Genomic DNA, 20,388 nt, shown 5'->3' with positions numbered 1-20,388 from the left:
TGGGACATACCGCTGTTTCACTGGTTAGCTTTATTTCTTCTCACTAAAATGCACACACTTGTTGAATGAAAATTGGTCATGTCAGCATTTTAAAATTTCTTCCAGGTTGATGCAGGTGATCGTTGGGTTGTACAGAGGTTGCAAGATTTAATCCTGAGGCCTCTGCATTACCAGATAAGAGTTTTTTATTTGCCTTTAACTGTTGCGCATGTTTTCCTGGGTCCCACAGCCTTGATGTTGGGCTGAGCATTCTACAAATCCAGAGTCGTGAAACCAGCCAAAGAGTGCTGCAAGGTCTTGCTCCTTGCCACTCAGTTTAGTCTTTAGCCAATGGTGATTCTGAATCTGTGCTGTAGTGAGCTCAGGTTCTAGTGAGCTCCCAGACTGTAATTATGTCCCAGAGACTGTTGCATGTGTTCAGTTCAGTTGCTCAGTCGTGTCCGACTCTGCAACCCCATGAATCGCAGCACGCCAGGCCTCCCTGTCCATCACCAACTCCCAGAGTTCACTCAGATTCACATCCATCGAGTCAGTGATACCATCCAGTCGTCCCCTTCACCTCCTGCCCCCAATCCCTCCCAGCATCAGAGTCTTTTCCAATGAGTCAACTCTTCCCATGAGGTGGTATGTTACCACATTTAATGTTTAATCTTACTTCCCCACTCCCCCAGTTATTTCCTGACCTGATTCCTGTACATCCCATTTCTAAAACTTTCCAGGACCCCCTCTACATCTCTTCTCTACTGCCAAAACCCAAGGACACAAGAGGCCAGATGGAGACCAAGGATTTCACAAGAAACTGATCTTTACTCAACAAAGTTCTACACAAGTGGAATCTCACGGCACCTTGGCGCCAGTCCCCAGCACAGCACAGTAACAAATGGACAGACCCTGGAGCCCGCAGGAAGAAAAGGATGAGGGGAAGGGGAGATGTGGGAACGAGAGGGACTGCAGATCGAGGCCAGTCAGGGTCTGCAGCCCTGGGCAGGGGGAAAAGGTTGAGAAGCTGAAACTTCGTTGTGCAAAAATCAACCAAAATAAATTAAAAAAATTAAATAGTCTTCTTAAAAAAAAAGAGAAGAACTAGAAGCAGGCCCCCCATCTTGGATGAGAAGGGGTTACCAATCCCATCAGGCAGCCAATCCACACACCCCAAGACCCAGCAGAGGATTCTCCAAAGCACTGGAATTACCAGAAAATTAAATGGTTAATTTTTTTTTTTCTTTTCTTTTTTTACAAATGGCTTCCAGAGACCTGCTGGAGTTTCACAGCGGGGAACCAGCTGGGTTTATGGAATGTGCACCAGTGCCCCTCTGGCAGGGCCCCAGAGGGATGGATGGAGCAGGCCCCAGGATGCAGGAATCCAGTCAACCCCCACCCCAGCAAATCGCAAAGAGGCCCCCAAAGAAATAGAAAGCAGGGAAAAGAGAAAAGAAAACCCCAGTAAGGGGGTTGCAAGGCTTGGTTTCAGTTTCTAGGCCAAATGGGAAGTAACCATCCCTCCACCTTAGGGGAGCTTCTCCCACTGTGAAGGAATCCCCAAACAATCCCACAAGTGTCACTGTCCTAGTCTGGTGGGGTCTTATGGCTTGCTGGGAACTGCGGTCAGGAAGTCCCAGGGCTAGAGGCGGTAAGGGAGTATACCACCCTTCCCTTCCTCCAAGTCTTCAGTTTCTTTCTGGCTGGCAAAGCCTAAACCTTTGTCTTCTGTCACCATCAATTAAATGCCCTAGCCTGGCCCTTGTGTTAAAAGTCAGGCCTGAAAGAGTGCTCTTGGAAGCAGAGAAATGAACTGCCTTTGAAACGGACTTGCTTATAGCGGGGTAGGTGTCAGCAGCTCTGGCTGCTCCCAGCTCTCTTCAGTGGAAAAGGTTCCATCCAGCCCAGCATCTTCGTAAGTCACTGGGGCTCAGGGGAAGGAGAAAAAGGTGACCTCTGGCCAGCCCTGGCCACTTTGGTGGTCCCAACTTTTCTGGCTGGGATAGGAGAAGGAAGGGGGACACACTGGCTGAGGCTGCCACAGAGCTGGCAAGAAGTGTGCGGAGCAGGTCCAAAGCGTGCGCGTGCTGACTGAGTGGCCCCAAGGTGGCCATCCTCTTCCCCTCACCCCCACCCCAGGGTCCCAGTGGAGGTCCCCAACCCACCCAGCCCTCCCTAATCACTGCCAATTCCGGCAAAACAGCAGAAGCTTCTTAAACTCTAGATGCAGGTTACACGGAAGGCCTTACGAGTTAACTCAGGGGTTCACTAATTCTACTGTCTCCATGCAGTCGGGGAAATGGTGGGGCGGCTGGCCCAGCCTGGCTGGCGACAGCACCCGCACATGCGTGTAGCCATGTGTGTACATGTGAGTGTACGTGTCTCTACAAGGACCCCCCTCCCCGCCTGCTTTTCCCTTGCCTCATCCTAAGCCGGATTTGGTCGGCCGTGTTGATGCCTCCCTCCCACGTGGCTGGCCCAAGTAGGCTGCCTGAGGTGACCCCAATTAGAGCAAGGGGTCCTTGCTGCCAAGAAGTCCCACCCCCCTCCCGTTTCTAGGATGAGCGTGGAGGCCCCACCCACCTGCCCACCCTCTGACCAACCTCCAGCCAGCCATGGCAGGTAGATGGACGGGGAAGGCGTCTGGATTTGGGTCCCGCTAACTCCTCCCTAACCCCCCTCGACCAGGGCACAGCGACTTCTGGACGCAGCACGCTCCCCAGCAACCCCTCTGACGACGACGCAGACAGAAACCTGTGGGGAGAAGAGGGCGTTAGGGCCTGAGCCATCAGGGCTCCTGTGACAGCGCCAGCCCTCTGTGAACACGGGCCCCACACCTGGCAGTCGCGATGCTCGTCTAGACCCCGTAGAAGGCGGCTAGCCTCTCCTTCAGCAGTGGCGGGAACTGCTCCGAGAACTGCTGCCAGTTTTCCTCCCCGACTTGGTCTTTGAAGCCATGGAGGATCTGCGGTGAGGGAGATGGGGTGAGGGGTGCCCCAAGCAGGGCAAGAGGAGGGTGATCTCAGTCTCTCCCCACCCACCACCTCCCAAGACTAGATTAGGGCCCAGCTGTGGGGCCTCACCTTATAAAACATGTCCCGAAGGTCATCCTTCGGGCTCACCCAGGAGGCTACGGCATCGCAGAAGAAAATAAAGTCCTGAAACGTGACGGATCCCGTGTGAGGGTCCGTCCAAGCCCAGCCCCAGCGCCTTCCCTCCGAGCCCAGCTGCCCCAACCTGCACGACGCCCCCGGGGTTGACGCCTATCATCATGCAGATCCCACGGAAGGCCGAGTCCTTCTCCTCGTTGTCCCTGATGTTCCTGAGGGACGTGCACCTGGTTTGGCGGGGGGAGGTAAGCGGTGGGGAATCAGCCCCTGGGGCTGGGGCACCGAGGACATCTATGGGGGACACTGGGGAGCAGCGGCAGGTCAGTGGGTGGTGGGGCTGGGCTGGGGGAAGCAGGAGGTCAGGGCTCGGTGGGGCTGGATCGGGTATTCATGGCTGGGCAGGGCAGGGCTGGGTGGGTACTGGTGAGGGATGGGGTGGGGCCCCACCCGGGGAGGCACACACCAAGGCCGGATGAACTGCTGCAGCATGGGGGCCACCTCCTGCGGGCACACGTAGCCCAGGCGGCCGATGGTGATGGCTGGAATGGCAGAGGGACTCGTCAGGCGACCTGCAACCCCGAGCGGCCCGGGTACGTGGCGGGGCCTCCAGCACAAGGCGCCAGCCCCACCCCACGGGCCCCAAGGGAACAGCTCCTGCCAGCTGCTTGGGTCCCCAAGCTTGACCCAGTCAGGGTCTGCTCCCCATCCAACTTGGGTCTCTCCTAGGTCTGCCCTTAGGCCAACATCCTTCCCAGGCCTCCACCCATTGCCCTATTCCCGTTACCATCCCTGGTTCTTTCCCAAGATATCTTTGTCAGCTACCCTCCTGGCTGGGAAGCCCCACCCCCAGGAGGCGGCCAGTGGCTCAGGATTGGTGCCCACCTGTGTTTTCCAGTAGTGTCTTGGGCGTGTTGGGCCGGTTGATGATCTCCACCAGATTGTTGAGGACCATCTGCACATAGGGCTGCATCTCTGCCCCTAGAGAACAGAAGAGTCGGAGCCCTGCATGGCCCACAGGGCCCACACCGACCCTAGCTGCATCCAGACACCGGCCAACCAGTGAGCGAGCAAACAGCCATCTCTAGATGTCTGCAGTCCAGGATCCATGGCCAACCAGACACAGACCCGCACCCGCTTAACACCAGAAGCCTCCCTGGAGTCACTGCTGGACACCAGGGTGAGACTACACCACCCAATCTCCCCAAGGGGTAGGCAGGGCCAGGGGAACCTTCAGAGAAAGTCTCCCAACGAATCCCAGTGGGGCTTTCAGTCAATTGCTTGGAGAGAAGGAGGTGATGGTGAGTCCAATAAAAACAGGCCTCCTGTCCCCGTGCCTCTTTGGAGAAGCCAGTTACACATGGTCTTTCAGCCATCTGTCCCCATCTCAGATGAAAATGTTCAGAGGTGTCGCCTTATCCCTGGCCAGTTGGCACCTGCCTCAAGGGGCACTAGGGTACTCAAGAGCAGTGGTCCCCAACCTTTTTGATTACCAGGGACTGGTTTCATGGAAGACAATTTTTCCAGGGACTGGAATGGGATGGTTTCAGGGTGATTCAAGTACATTACATTTACTGTGCACTTTACTTCTATTATTATTACAGCAGCTCCACCTCAGATCATTAGGCATTAGATGCCAGAAGCTGGAGACCCCTGCTCTAGAGGGAACCTGTTGATCAGGGTCCTGCCACCAGGCTGGGAACAAGCCAACGGGAAGGGAAAGGACCTGCCCACCTATGGGCACTTACCCATCTGCATGCAGATCTCACCAATGGCCCAGGTGGCATTGTTGCAGACAGAGATGAACTCGGGGTTCAGGTTGGTGCCCAGGATGGGCATGAACTCAGCTAGTGGGGAGAAAGAGGGGTGCTGAGCAGGGGGGCCAGCCAGGGTGAAGCCTCTGGAAACCCAAGGGGCAGGCCCCATCAGACAGTACGAATACATCCCAGTTCGGTCACAGTACTCCCAGGTCATCTTCTCCATCACTTGAGGCCAGGGCTGGGGTCATGGGTGGGGACGCAATGAGTGTCGTACCGATACAGGGCTTGACATGGATGAAGCAGGCTTTGGTGAGGTCTCCCAGGAGGGCGAAGGAGCTCTGCCGGACCTCAGGCATCGAGTCCTGGGGGTCAGAGGAGGGTCAGTGTGGCAGGGCTCCCCTTCCCCCACCCAGCTAGGGGCGCAGTTCTTAGAGCATGAGCTGACACTGCCTCTTCCTACTGCCAAGGCTGCAGGCCCATCTGAAGATCCAGGACTCAGGGGCACATGAATGAGTGCCCTGTGCAGGGTACCACTTAGAACTGCTCCCCATACTGACACGCTGGGGGTGGGGAAGTGATGCTGGAGGCACTTGTGCTTTCACATTTCCTATTTTCTACTTTTTAATTTCCTACTCTGTTGACTTTTTCAATGAGATTTTACTCAAGTCTCATTTGAATCACTTTCTAAAATAATCACCAGCTCTTTTAACAAGTCCCTTCTAATATCCTTAGGGCATAACCAAGGCCCTAAGTCCACCCCAGGGAGCCCACAAAGGCTGCTGGGGGTCACCACTGTCCACTGAGAGGCTTGTGAGGGGTCCACCCACCTGCATGCATTGAAACAGCAGTGTCATGATGTTGCTACGGGCGACCAGCTGCTCCACGTGTCCACCCAGGCCCTCAGCCAGGCCACTGAGTAGGTCTAGTGCCACAATCATGAAGTCCTTGTCAGGAGCCTCATACTGCTCAGGGTGCTGGGTGTACATCTGGGCACAGAAGGGGGAAGGCAGGGTGAGGGGAGTGAGCTCAGGCTGGGGCAGCAGCAGAGGGCCGGATGGAGGGGTGATGGCGGCGGGCTGCTCACCATGGCCTGGGCCAGCGTCTTCTGCACCAGGGTGACGCAGCGCTGGTAGACCGGCTCGCAGTAGGGCAGGAAGCCGCTCTGCAGGGCAGTGGCTACTGATGACAGGCACTGGCAGAGAGAAGGGCAGGAGAGGTGAGCTTGGGTGAATGGACAGGCCACGGGAGAGGGCCTGAGGCGGACTCACCTCCAGCAGGGGGAAGAGGTCCTTGTCTTCGTCTTTGAGCTCGTTCCACTTCTGAATCAGCGGAGGCATCAGCTTCTGGATGTATTCCTGGAGAGGGAGCAGGAAGTTGGGGATCCCTGGATATAGATGGTGGCCTGGGAACCAACATGACTCTCTCTGACTCAAGAGGCGCTCATTGTCTGAACCATGAGGTCTAGGTGCTTTTCTTTGGCTCCTGGGGTCCTCACCAAGTAGCCAGACCTCCAGGCCCTTCTAGTTCACTCCCTTCTCACCCATCCTGAGCCCCACCCCTGCGCTGGTGCTTCCTGCTTCCCACGGGCCCCTGAGCTCCCCTCGCCCAGCACTTACCATGCTGTCTCATAACTGTCTGTCTCCCCTACTAGACTGGGAGCAGGGCGAGGGCAGGGGCCGGGTCTGTCTGCCTGCCTGTCGAGGTCATGGCCACGTCCCTGGCGTGCGACAAGGGTCGCCACCAGGTCACTGGATGCCAGGGAGGGGGACAGGGGGGATCAGGAGGAAGCAGCTGCTGTGGGGTCTCACCGGCTGGTTGAGGTGGTGGCCCACAGAGTCAGCCAGGGTGCCAATGGCGTCGTAGAGGATGAGCAGATTCTTGTGCTGGTATTTGCCGAAGGCAAAGACGAGGGTGTCTAGGATGTAGCTGAGGTAAGGCACCAGCTCCGTGCAGGCCTCCTCCTCCAGGGTGGCGAAGGCACTGGAAGGGGCAGAAGTGTTCAGTGGGCCGCCACCAGTGGGACTGGGCTCTGGGTGGGGTTCAGGAAGGGGACACTCGGGATCAGCCAGTACGAATACAGTGAGAAATCAGAGCACTGTCAGGAGTCAAGTATCATCACTTCCCAGAGGGCAGCCAGTGGGGCAGGTGAGGTGAGGTCTGTGGGGCCAGGGGTCGAGGGTCACCTGCAGGCCGCCTCCTGTACCCTCTTGTTGCCATCCAGGATTCGCTTGAGCAGCTCTGTCATCAGAGGCTTCAGGTGCATGTCGGGGGGCTGGCTAACCACCCAGTGGGCATAGCGGCTCAGGGTCCAGCAGGCGATGGAGCGGACCAGGGCCTTCTTGTCCGACAGGCACTGGATGAGGTGCGGGATCAGCTCGGGCAGGTAGGGCACCATGCCCTGCATGCAGCCTGAAAGGACCGGGCACAGAGGCAAGGCTGAGCCAACTGGGCCAGGCCACATCCACCCTTCTGGGCAGAGGGGGAAACTGAGGCCTGGAGGTTAGTAACTGTCTCAAAGGCACAGAGTCAGTGAAAGGCAGGGTGGGGATGGGAAATGGCATCAGACTTCCTTGGTGGTCCAGTGGCTAAGAATCTGCCTGCCAATGCAGAAGATGCGGGTTTGATCCCTAGTGTGACAAGATCCCACATGTCTCGTGAAGCAACTAAGCCCACGTGCCACAACTACTGAAGCCCATACACTCTAGAGCCTGTGCGCTGCAACAAAAGCAGCACCTCAATGAGAGCCCCCTGCGTCAATGCGTAGGCTCTGCTTGCAACTACAGAAAGCCGTCGCAGCAACAAAGACCCAGCACCGCCAAAATACATAAGTAAATACTTCCCTTTCCATCAGCCCCACCCCATCCCAGGGCTTGTGCTGCCATCTGGTTACTCTATGTGTGTGCTCAGTCGTGTTCAACTCCTCGCAACCCCATGGATTGTAGCCTACCAGGCTCTGTCCATTGGATTCTCTAGGCAAGAATACTGTAGTGGGTAGCCATTTCTTCCTGCAGGGGATCTTCCCAACCCAGGGATCAAACCCACATCTCTTCCATCTCCTGCATTGGAAGGTGGATTCCCTACCACTGAGACACCTGGGAAGCTACCTGCTCACTAGTTCATAGATGGCTGGGCTGCAGAGTTAACTCAGCCTTTATGGGCAGCAGCAACCCAGGTGGACAGGAAGCACCTTTCTTCTGAAACCTTTCTTAGATGTCTGTGACTTTTTTTTCTTACTTTTCATCTTCCCTTTCTAAGAAACAAAAATTCTGAATGTGTCTGTCTCTCTTTTCACTGCAGATCACAGCATACCCCTTGACCGTCCCAGCCCTGAGATCTATTTTCACCAGTTCAGGGTCAATTCCTTGAGATCTTTCCCATTAAAATGAACAACACTTCACATGTTCCAGCAGACCTGGGTGCTGAGGTAGTCGTGTGTGTCTGCTATCACAGATCTGGAAAGCCCTCTGGTAATTCACGCTGTGCACACCATCAGGACAAAGGGAGCCAGAAAAGTGAAGGAAACACCACCTCTGCACACTTCTGATCCTGGCAGGCCAGCCTCGCAGTCAGAGCAGGTCTGAGGCCCAGCTTCATCCCAGGTGACAAGAGAAGTGGTGTAATTCTCTTTGCAGCTGAGTTTCAAGAAACCTACCTCCTCGGGTGGCACTAAGCCCACAGGACAGGGCTGCCTGTTATTACTGTTGCTGGAACTATGCTTAAGACCTCGTGGAACTGCCCTTCTTTGAGAATTAAGAAGAGGACTTGCATTTGGGGGTCCCTTTCAGGCCTTTGGGCGGAGGTGGTGGTTGTTTAGTCACTAAGTCTTGTCCGACTCTTTGCGACCCCATGGTCTATAGCCCGCCAGGCTCCTCTGTCCATAGGATTTCCCAGGCAATATTGGAGTGAGTTGCCATTTCCTCTTCCAAGGGATCTTCCCAACCCATGGATCGTGCCTGCGTATCCAGCATTGACAGGTGGATTCTTTACCACTGAGCCACCTGGGAAGCCTGATCTTGGGCTGAGGGGAAGATTCAAATCCCAGAGCTGCTTGGAGTGGGCTGAGCAGGCTGCTGGAGAGAACCTGGGGATAGCCTCACCCCCACCAGCCCTCCCTGGCCCAGGCCCATCTCACACCAGCATGAGGCTCAGAGGTCACACACAGTCAGGCTGGAGGGTCACTTACCCTCAGCAATAGCACCCAGCACCAGGATGCCTGACTCCTTGACCACCCACTCGGGGTGGAAGAGGAGGTCCTTGAGCAGGGGGAGCAAGTGGGGCAGCAGTTCCTCCCGGAAGACGTTGGCCAGGACATCCAGTGCAGCCGCCGAGCACTTCCCTGGGGTGGGAGGGGAAATCGGGGGGCGGGCTCAGGGAGGCACATGGGGCAGGCCACCAGCCCTCCTTTCTGTGACCCCTGGGATCTGAGGTCATGATTTGAATCTTTGTGATTTGCTCTGCATAGGCTCCCTCCCTCTGAGAGGGAGCCCAGGGCCTGCTGTCCCCTACTCCTCACTTCATACTGCAGGCCAGGCCACTCACTCAGATTCCAGTCGGACAAAGCGTCGTCGTCATCATCGTCCTCCGCGTCCTCTGAGCCATCAGGCCGCTCGGCCTCATGGGGCAGCGTCACTGTGCGCGACTTGTGGAAACGTGGCTTGATGTCCTGTTCACTGTCAGGGACAGCCTCGTCCTCCTCAACATCCCCCTGTGGAGTCAGGCAGATGGCTGAGACCCCCAGAGACCCCCAGCGCCCCAGCCTTCCTTCACCCTGCCAGTGACTGGTGGTCAGCCCTAGCTAACCTTCAGCAGGATGATGTCGATTTCCGAGTACTTCATCCCTTTTACCAGGATGGGGATCAGCCTGTTGGAAGAGAGGCTGTTAATCAGGATCCAGGGGCCCTAGAGACAGCTTACAGCCTGGGGAAGAGGGACGTGGAGAAGAGTTGCAGGCAGGAGCATCAAGGAGCCGAGGGGTAGACTGTACATGCCAATTCCATCTGTCCTGCATCCATTAATTTCTCTTAGTGGGTACTATTCCCAACCGAGTCTCAGCCACTGTGACTGGGTCAGAGCTGACACTACTGCTAGCTCTACAGGAATGCTCTTGATCCAAACCCCTTGGCCACTCAGTGAATTCCAGACCCCCACACATGCTGAGAAGCTTGGAATAGTGCCTGACCCCTTGATGTTTAGTCGCTAAATCCTGTCCAACTCTTTTGGAACCCCATGGACTATAGCCCATCAGGCTCCTCTGTTCATGGGATTCTCCAGGGAAAAACACTAGACTGGGTTGCCATTTCCTTCTCCAGGGAATCTTCCTGACCAAGGGATCACACCTGTCTCCTGCACTGGTAGGCAGGTTCTTTACCACTGAGCCACCAGGGAAGCCTGATCCCTAACGTGCCATAAAGCAGTGACACACGGCCCTGCCCTGTCACCAGGCACTTCCTGGCATGGGGCCAGGCTGGGGAGCTAACAGGCAGGGCAGCCTCCCCAACTCCGCTGGAACCCATGCACCTCAGGATCAGAGGTTTTTTTTTTTTTTTTGATCAGAGATTTTGACTAGAGACTTCACTGAGTCGGGGACAGACAAGTGATTCAAGTTGATCAAAGAGGATAAGCCTTAGAACTTCTACAGAGATACTATAAAAGAGTAATGTAAAGAGAGACTGTCTTTACTCTGAGGTTCCCAAGCTAGAAGGCTGCAGAAAGTACTACCATGAGGGCAGGCTGTGCCTGAGAACAAAGTAGACACAGAGGAAGTAGATCTGAGCCCAGATGGTCTGCTGTTCACATCCTTTGAGCACCTGGATCCAGCTATACCTGAAGCCTCTGCTGCCTTTTTTCCCCCTCTGGCTGTGCCAGGTCTTAGTTGGAGCACACAGGATCTTCACTGTGACATGAGGGGTTTTTAGTTGAGGCATGTGGGATCTAGTTCCCTGACTAGGGACCTAAACGTGGGCCTCCTGCATTGGGAGCAAGGAATTTTAACCACTGGACCACCAGGGAAGTCCCTCTCTGTTGATTTCATCTTTTCCACCTATAACTTAACCTAATTTTTAATCCATTAAAGCTACATACCTACCATTTGCAAAATAAACGCACACAGGAATAAAAGCAAACCAAGACAATTGATTGGCACAGGCTAGCACAGAAGGGAAGACAGAGGGGTGGAGTCTGGGGTGGACAGAGGGCAGGAGCAGCACTCACTGGACCAAGTGGGAGGCCAGGACTTCCTTGCAGATGGGCTGCTCGGCCAGCGTCAGCCAGAACTCACAGGCCTCGAGGGCCACGTTCTCATCGTGGTCCTGGGTCCTCTGCAGCATGTACTGGGGTGGGGTAGGAGAAAAGACTAAGGCCAGGCCCGGTGAGGGGTGGCTCCCCACAAGCCTCCCACCCCACAGCACCCGCACGGGCTGGCCTTGGCCAGGTGTACCTGGATGATGCTATGCATGTGGGGGATGAGCCTGTCAATCCGCACTTCCAGCAGCATCACTAGTGCACGGCACACGTTCTTCCGCACCTCAGGGTCATCGTCCACAGCCAGGGCAAACAAATGCTGCAGGGGAGCCGGGGTCAGCTGCAGCTGGGCCCTCAGCCTTCCCCCTACACTCCCCAGCCCATGGCCTACCTCGATGAAGGTGTCAATGTTGTCCATCAGCGCCTGGGCCCGGTCCATGATGAACTGATTCACACAGGCGATGGCATGGGACCTGGCAGGGAGTGGGTCAGCACATGGGTCACCCCCAACCCCACCCATCCTGCCCCCTCCCAACCCCCTGCAGACCCCCACCCACCGGATCTTGGGGCTACAGTGCTTGAAGAACTGGAGGAACTTGGGGATCATGATGTTGAGGGGCCTGTTGAGGGCATCGCTGTCCAGCAGTTCGGACGAGTCTTCACAGATCTTCTGCAGGGCTCCGAAGGCTCCCTGAGTGGAAAGCAGCAGACACATGGGGAGGAGCCCCAGTCGGAGCCCAGCTCCCGCTTAGGCAGGCAGGCCACGGCTGGTCGCCTACCTCACAAGTATTGTAATCCTCCGAGTTGAGAAGGTTGCACAGCTGGGGCAGCAGCTCGGGCCACATCTGCAGCTCACCCTTGGAAGCGATGGTGGTGATGAGAATGCCTGGGGCGGCCGGGAAAGGAGGCTGCCTCAGGCTAGGTGCAGGCCTGCCTGGCGCCCCGGCCCTCCTGTTGTGCGATCATTCCACCAGCACACATGCTGTAAGCCCTACACACACTTTTTTCTTTTTTTGGTCACGTGGCATGTAGGATCCTAGTTCCCAGACCAGAAATCAAACCCCTGCCCCCTGCATTGGAAGCACACAGTCTTAACCACTGGACTGCCAGGGAAGTCCCCTACACATTTTTGAGATTCTCTTTGTTTTTCTGTATGCCAGGCCTGTCTCAGGCCCTGATACAGCACAGAACTAAACACAAAATACCTGCCTTTAGGAGCAGATCTCTCTAGTGAGGGAGGCTGCCTGGAATAAAGATAAATCAGTAAAAGTCCTGGGAGGCAAGATGCCAAGAGCTGAGGGAGGAAATGGAACTGAGAAAATAGTTAGCAAGGACTCAGGGTGAATGTAACAGTTTTTAATTCAGTGGCTCAAGAAGGCTTTGTTGGGTGACACCTTGCTATCTGAGCAAAGACCTGAGGAGGTGTGGGAGAAGCCATCTAGGTCCCTGGGGAAAGAACAACTCAGACAGAGGGATCTGCAGGTATAAGAAGTCCAGGGTCATGCACAGAATTGGTGTGCTCCAAGACAGATGGTAAGGAGCCAGCGGGGCTGAGCAGAGGATGATGGGGAGAGTGGCAAGAGATGAGGGCTAGGAGGGGGAGGAGGCATGTCGTGCAGGGCCACGGTGGCCTCAGGGAGGACCGTGTCCTGCTTATTAGAGACCCAAGTGCGACCTGCAGTAGGCATGTAAAGTGCACAGACTCTGGAGCAGTCTGGCAATTGAGCTGAATATGGGTGATGTCAGTGCAGAGATAGTATATTTAGAGCCAAGAGGTAGCAGAGTTTCCCAAGGTGGGGGAAGCTGCCATCGCCAACATGCCAGATGACCCTGGTTCACATGTCTGCTGGGAAAGGCATTCCCTGCAGTGGGCAGACTGGCAATGGAGTCCCCAGGCCCATCCCTGTCTGTGTGACCTTGGCCACATTACCTAAGGGCTCTATGACTCAATGGGAATAAGGAACACCACCCTCCTGGGACTTCCCTGGCAGTCCAGTAGTTAGATTCCACAATTTCACTGCCCGGGGTTCAACTCCCGGTTGGGAAATGAAGATCCCACAAGCTTAGGGTGCTTGGGAGGCTTCAGTGATTTAACTGAAGTATTTAAGAGCAGAAACTGGTGCCGAGAATGAGTTTGGTAAGTCCAGTTCCTCCTGGTGGCCTCAGAGAAGGCTAAGGGTCACTTTGAACAAAGACAACAGGCCCCAAGATCAACACTTCCAGCAGGTCTAGTAGCTAGCTCAAATTTTTAATACTATCTTTTTGTCTTCATTGCATTTATGATTAAGGCTACCTTCCCTTTGAAAGTGAAAATGTCCAAGGCTCACTTATCTCTGACTCTGTGTAGCTCATGAGGCTCCTCTGTCTATGTAATTCTCCAGGAAAGAATACTGGAGTGGACTGCCATTCCCTTCTCCAGGGGATCTTTCCGACCCAGGAATTAAACCTGCATCTCCCCAGACTATCTGAGCCACCAGGGAAGTCTACCCTGCTGTACAGAGCAAGCAAATCTGTCTCCCCTTCCCACCCTTTTTATTGCCATGCTGCATAGTTTGCAGGATCCTAAGGCTCCTGACCAGGGATTGAACTCCAGAACCCTGCAGTAAGAATCCTAATCACTGTCTTGTTGTAAATAGTTATAAACAATTTCCACTTTAAAGTAATATTTAAAGTTGATATAGAATTAAATTTTAAAATTTTCAATTATATGTCAATTATATCTCAGGAATTCCCTGGCTATCTAGTGGTGGTTAGAATCACATTTTCATTGCTAAGGGCATAGGTTCAATCACTGGTAAGGGAACTTATTAATTAGTCAAAATTAATGAATTACTAATGAAATAAAAATTACATATCAGCAAAATCTGACGGGGGGGGGAGTAGAAAGTAAGTTGGGAACAAATAGTAGGGCTGGTGTTTATCAGTAGTGAAAAGGCTTAAGGTAAAATTGCTTGAAAGTTCTTAGTCCTCCTCCTATAACTTCCTCAGGCAGTCTTTTGGAGACAGGAAGATTCTAACACAAACCTAACCCACATTTTTCCGAAGTTATCATTGGTGAGTTAGCAGAGAGCCCTTATATTTTAGTCTGCTATATCCTTGGAGCTAACAGAAAATGCTGGATGCTGAGTGACTGCCTAAGAAGTAAGAACAGCTGTTTCAGGAGAGAGTGGTTCAGAGCATGGACCTGATTTGGTCACTTCTGAGCTCTGTTACTGGCCAGACAGACTCTTCACATCTATGTGCCTCAGTTTCCTCATCTGTAAAATGAGAGCAGTAACAGTACCACCAACTGATGGTGCTGGAACATTCAGTGAATCAACATCATTAACATATTGAGAAGGTTCTTGGCCAAGAGTGCCAGCTCAGAGAATCATCAGACACCAACTGCCACTGAGCTCTCTCTCACCTATGGTGGCCCGGATGAGCGAGGAGGCGTCACCGATGTTGTTGAGACATTCCTGTTTGATGAAGTCGGCCACAGGCGGTGGAAAGCTCTGGTAATGTGCCTTCACGTTGTTCTTGAGGATGAGACCACTGAGAGAGCGAGTCGGCTCATCTGTGGGAAGAGGGCTGGGGCTCAGGAGACCACAGGGGAGAAAGTGGGGTCAGCCTTGGCTGGAGGGGCGCCAAGGACATACCTTCCGACTTGAGTCTCGTCAGGACGAATATCAGGTAGTTGTTGAAGTCAGGAAACTGGTTCAGTTGTTTGAGTTTCTGCGAGATTGTTAAGGGTCTTGGCAGACAGGGGCCTTCCCCGGGTGGGACTCCCACTCTTACTGCCATATAACCTGACTGCTGGGATTGGGTAGCCAGCTCCTGGGACCCCACATGTTAACCCCCATGCCCAGAGTAAGGAAGCATTTCAGACACATGAGATTCACACAGCAGATAGGGGAAAATGCCTCAGCTTCCCACCTCTGCTGAAGATCTGGCCAGAGCAGGAAAGGGTGAACAAACTCTGCTCTATCTGAAAATTAGCAGAGGCTACTCAGCTGTGCTGCTGCTGCTAAGTCGCTTCAGTCGTGTCCGACTCTGTGCGACCCCATAGACGGCAGCCCATGAGGCTCCCCCATCCCTGGGATTCTCCAGGCAAGAACACTGGAATGGGTTGCCATTTCCTTCTTCAATGCAAGAAAGTGAAAAGTGAAAGTGAAGTCGCTCAGTCGTGTCCGACTCTTAGCGACCCCATGGACTGCGGCCCACCAGGCTCTTCCGTCCATGGCATTTTCCAGGCAAGAGTGCTGGAGTGGGGTGCCATTGCCTTCTCCGCTACTCAGCTCTGCTCACTAGCAATTTAACACAGCATACTTTTTTTCTTAAAGGGACCTCACACTTTTAAGTGAAACTTGCTTACGGTATACATAAATAGATTAAAAGTTTAAGAGTATTTTAAACGACCAACTGAAAAAAGGAAATTTTACTCACGAACCTAAAGCCAAGCACCAGCAAAAAGTGTCTCCCTCTCTGCTGGGAAAGGGACCCAAGAATTCTAATCCTTCATTGTTTGCCGAAGTTCGCTCCTGCCTCAGCAGAAAGAGTCTGGGAACTAGAGATTCGACCCCTTCCTCTCCGGGAGATGCACTTGTCGGCCCGGTCCCCCCAGACCCGGAAAGAAGGATACATCCTGCACGATGCGTTGCGTGGCTGTGTTAGGCGACTGCGAGTCTTTGAGCAGCTGAAGGACCTGCTGGAGGCCTTGCTCGTCTGGCTGCCAGTCCATGGCGCAAGGCGAACTGCGGGGGTAGGGGCCGGGATCAGCACCGGATCTCGGAGGCTCTGTGGCAGTCCCAGGCTGAGCCCCCGCTGAGGTGATGGCGGCGGCGGCGGTAGCAGGACTGGAGCGTCCTCGGCGGACAGGCGGAGGCCGCCGATCCACGCCCGCCCAAGTGCGGGGTCCCCGCCAGCTGCGCCATCCACGGCCACGCAGTCGCGGGCTCGGGAGCGCGGGCGGGGGTATGTGGTAGCAGGCCATGCGAGGCGGCAGCGGGACCCGGAGAATCCTCATCCCACCCAATGCCGGGCCTTCGTCCCACCTCGGCCCATGCCGCCGCGCTCGGCTGCGGGCCCTAAGGCTTCCACTTCCCTCGAGGCTGCTCGGCGAAGACCCAGCCACCTCCCCATTCAGGGGCCCTGCCCCAGAACACGACAGCGCCCCAGCCCCTGTGGTCTTTCCCGTGCCGGCACGCAGTCCAGCGATTCCCCTAATCAGACCCAGAGCAGTCGGCAGACAGGTCCCCGATGCCTCTCCAAATGAGAGTCAGCGAAGGCCTGCCTATTCGGCAACAGAAGCCCCCTGGACGAGTCCCTGTTGCTTCCCCAATCAGGTCTGGCCAAGCCTCCCCCCACACAGTTCCAACAACCCCACGCCCCAGTCAGCACTAACTCCCACTGATGGATCACTACTGCTTCCCATAATCAAGTTGTACCAAGCCCCCCACCACCTCTAGCCGGAAAACGTCTTCGTCCGAGCCCTGCAGCTCCCTCGTTAGGCCTGGCCAAATACCCCCGAGGCATTTCCCCCAAATGCACCCAGCTACGCCTCGCAGTCAGAGCCAGCAAAGCCCTCTAGGCCGAAGTCTCACGACCCTCCCTATCAGGGCCCAAAACCGCCGCCCCCAACTTTTCAACGCGGCCTCCCACAGTCAGACCCAACCAAGCCCCTCCGAAACAGACCCCCACACACACCCGATCCTCGCGACGTCCCCTAATCAGGCCCTAAGCAGTCCCCATACACTTCCCCAATCAGAGCCCCTCCAGCCCGACCCCAGCCGCCCCAGTGGCCCAATTTTCACGGCACCCGGACCTGGCCCGGCTCCGAGGCCCCACCCCCTAAGCCAGGCTTAGTTCCCCCATCCCCCGCCCCGGCCCATTCTCGCTGCCTCTCCAATTGGGCCCAACTAGGTTCTCGGCCTTTCCCGGTCAGGCGCGGCCCCGACGCCCGGGCCGCGCGCAGCGCAGGCCCGGAGCCCGGCGGGGGTCGACGAAAGCCAGGGCCAAGCCGGTCGGGGTCCGGGTGAGGCTCACTTACCCGGCCTCGGGCGGCAGCAGCGAGGCCTTAAGCTGCGGCTTCTCCTGAGACTCGCGCGGAAGGAGGGAGCCAAAGAGAGGGAGTAATAAAAAAAAAAAAAAAAGAAAGAAAGAAAGAAAGAAAAAGAAAACGCGGCTGTATATGAACCGCGGCGGCTTCCGTACGCCGTTCAAATAGGCCTAAATGACCCAATCGCGAAAAGCAGCGGTCGCACGTGGCCTGGCACCAGGGAGACCTAGACCCCGCCGAGGTCGGGTCACGTGACCAAAGAGCCGGCGGCCCTCTAGGCCTCTCTGGCCAGCTGGTCCTCCCACCGTCTCGTTTTTTCAGCCTCGCTCGCTGGCTTGACAGGAGCTGTTTGCTGCAAACAGGAGTTTGGTGGCGCGCGGGACTTTTAGGTATAACTCCCCTCAGCCAGAACCATCTTCACTTTGTCACCCACCCACCCCCAATAACTGAACTGTGCCTTCCTCCCCCATTTTGAGAGTACTTAGCAGAAGTACTGTGCGACCAAAGAGTTGAGGGGACAGAGCCTAGGGTGGACTTTATACCCCATAGACAAAGGAGGGAAAGCCAAACAAAGGGAGTGCCTGAGACTGGCTGGGTTCCTAAAGAAGCCTCTGCCATATTTTGGGTTATTTACATTGCTGTTTGACAAATATATAAGGTACCCTACGAGGACATAAAATTTTAAACGAAGTGAAATAATAAAGACTAGAGCAAAAGACCTAACTCCTTTCTCTACCTGAATCAGAATGAGGTGAAACAATTCAGGAAATTTAAGGACAGGAAGATGGAAAAAAAAAAAAAAAAGACATTCCGTGATTCTTGCACCATCTGAGGACAAAGTAGGGCACCTCTTTTCCAGGAGCAGGAGAGTCCCGGTTCTCTCCTCTCCCACCCCACCCCCATCCACGTCTCCACCCTGCTGACGAAAAAGGTGGGCGACCTTCTGCCACTCCAACTTTAGTTTCTCCATTTGTCGAACAGATACAAGACTAGTTTGCTGGGTTAGAGATAATCCAAGTTAAGCATTACAAAACCTGCAGTAAATTGTTCCTCAAAAACGTGGTTTTTACTCCCCGAGGTTCAAAGTGGTCCTTTTACTGCATTTGGACCCTCCCTAAGTCAATATTTACCGAGTCAACTAGGGCTCTAATCCCAAAGGACATCCCAGTCCTGCCTTGAAGGCCGTTTTGGCCTGCGGAGAGGCACAGGTTAACTCTAGCCCCAGACTGGAAGGAGACAGATTTCAGTCCACTTGCCCTTGGCAAAGTCAGTCCTGGCTCCGTTCATTCATGAAAAATAGATACCTAAGGCCTCTCTTGACGAAAACCGAGGCCGCCAGGATTTGGGACGAGTCAGTTGAAGCCACACTCCACTCCAAGAGTCAGGATCCAAAAGAAGCAGACGAGTCCCACCTCAGCCGGCTCCGCTGAACAGGAACCGGGTTTGAGAGACACGCGCCGAAAGCCGCCAACACATGCGCAATGGTCTTCCCTCGTGCGACCTGAGGGCCTAGAACTACGAATCCCATCCTGCCTTGCGCAGGCGTCGCCAAGCTTACGAACTCTGGCTGCGACTCAAACCTGAGGGGTCTAGAGACTTTCTGGATTTGTGTGTTGAGCAGGACGAACGAGGTTGAGGGAGAGGGTGCAAATCAGTTTTCTGTTCAGGGTTAGGGGTTGCCTCAGAAAGAGTCGGGTAGGAAGCGAGTTGGAGATGCAGGAGAGAATTTGTTAATGCTCACCGCACCCTTTTTATTTTCTTTCCTTTTTTTTTTTTTTTTTTTGCCCGAAGAGTGTGGCATCGGGGAGTCTTAGTTCTCTGACCAGGGACTCATCCTATGCCCCCTGCAGTGGAAGTGCGGAGTGTTAACCACTGGACCTCCACGAAAATGCCCCTCCTCCTACTTTTGATACGTCAAGTTTCCAGCGGCTCTGCGCAGGCTTTCTGGGGAGGAGTCCTGGAAGAAGAATGTGAGCGCTGCTGCCAGTATGATCCACAGTATCGGCCCTCATATGATCACGGGTCTTTTTCTCTTCCCCAGATGGTGGGTTTCAGTACTGAATCGAAAAATCGTAAAGGAAAAAAAAAAAAAAAAGCCCCCTGACTTCTTATGCACCTACTGCCTTTCAGTGTATAAATGGTATTCTCACGACAGCCCTGTAAACAGCAAACTTCAACTAGAAGAGCTCAGTGCAAAAGAAACTCAAAAAACTGGAGCCCAAACAGGAATCTGAGATAAGAGACAAACACATCTCAGTTAACAACAGCCTCCCTGCCTGAGCACATCACACTGCACCCACATTTCAAGATATTTCTCAAACAAGGTCGCCAGACACAAAGCAACTGCTCCACCTTGAGAAACAACAGCCCCTTTGAATGTCAAGGTTAATGTTGACTATATGAGCATTGTTCTTACTTTAGAACTTCACTCTAGATGTTTCAGTATGTTATCCTTATTTTATAGATGAATAACCTGAACCACAGAAAGGCTAAATAACTTACCCAAGATCACATAGCTAACAGACACCAGAAAAGTTTGAAACTGGGACTGTGTGACTCACCAAAACCTGAATTTGATTCTCCGCCCTCTTCACTTTTCCCAGGTCAGGGCAGGTGAGCTCAGTGAAAGGAAGTGCTGACACTCCAGAATAGAGGGAGCTGCTGCAGGGGCGACCTACTTCTCCCACTTGTTTCTTTTTAAAGATCCAGCGGCTGTTGTGGCTTTGAGGGAGGAGGAGGTAGAGATGGCTCCATGAGCTTCCTATATCCCCTCCCCCATACATCTCCAAGGCTAACATCACACCTGGGCCAGCTCAGCATCATGAACGGAGACCTTTCGCCTCATGTGGGAAATAAACCAGACAAGCCTTACTGTGTGTTAGCAGGAAGTAAGGAGGCACGTCACCTGTTTCAAAGTGTATTTGCTCACTCTTCAAGCTGGGCATGATTCAGCTCAGTCTTTGCACTTGCTGTTCCTCAAGCCTGCAACACTCTTCCAAGGACCATCCTCACTGCCTGTCCCACCTCCTTCAGGACTTGCAACAGATGGTGTGACCAGTCTTGACCAGTTTACAGTTGCCATCTTTCCCCCCCTCATCACAGATCCTCTTTCATACTGCCCCCCGGCCCCTGCACAGAATGTATAATGGTGTTGTGTTTTGTTTCTTGTTTCTCCCACAACCACAATGTTAGCTCCACTAGGACAGGGAATTTGGATTGTGTTGGTACTTGCAATTCCCCGCCCCCCCCAGTCTGAATCTTGCAG

The 20,388-nt window shown here is 54.2% G+C and overlaps 1 protein-coding gene across 7 annotated transcripts; it reads right to left on the bottom strand.

Moving 5' to 3' along the window:
* Positions 788-18,587, bottom strand: TNPO2 (transportin 2). 7 transcript variants are annotated; one of them, XM_018051272.1, is made up of 25 exons: positions 18,428-18,587; positions 15,708-15,819; positions 14,725-14,800; positions 14,493-14,642; positions 11,866-11,972; positions 11,644-11,777; positions 11,478-11,559; positions 11,283-11,405; positions 11,057-11,175; positions 9,647-9,707; positions 9,386-9,551; positions 9,030-9,182; positions 7,030-7,255; positions 6,655-6,826; positions 6,115-6,201; positions 5,931-6,038; positions 5,674-5,832; positions 5,121-5,208; positions 4,835-4,933; positions 3,972-4,067; positions 3,553-3,658; positions 3,217-3,316; positions 3,063-3,137; positions 2,817-2,944; positions 788-2,733 (listed from the first exon to the last, which is right to left on the bottom strand). In XM_018051272.1, exons 2-24 carry the CDS (start codon positions 15,804-15,806, stop codon positions 2,837-2,839), a joined length of 2,694 nt encoding a protein of 897 aa, XP_017906761.1. In that variant the 5' UTR covers positions 15,807-15,819; positions 18,428-18,587; the 3' UTR covers positions 788-2,733; positions 2,817-2,836. The 7 variants fall into 7 exon arrangements, with proteins under 7 accessions (XP_017906761.1, XP_017906763.1, XP_017906759.1 ...); XM_018051274.1 differs by lacking the exon at positions 18,428-18,587 and adding an exon at positions 18,254-18,410; XM_018051270.1 differs by lacking the exon at positions 18,428-18,587 and adding an exon at positions 17,115-17,903.

Source organism: Capra hircus, chromosome 7 (assembly GCF_001704415.2).
Source record: "Capra hircus breed San Clemente chromosome 7, ASM170441v1, whole genome shotgun sequence".
NCBI classification, from domain to species: Eukaryota; Metazoa; Chordata; class Mammalia; order Artiodactyla; family Bovidae; genus Capra; species Capra hircus.
Note: the sequence above shows the minus strand (reverse complement) of the source record. Positions and strands in the feature narration are given on the sequence as shown.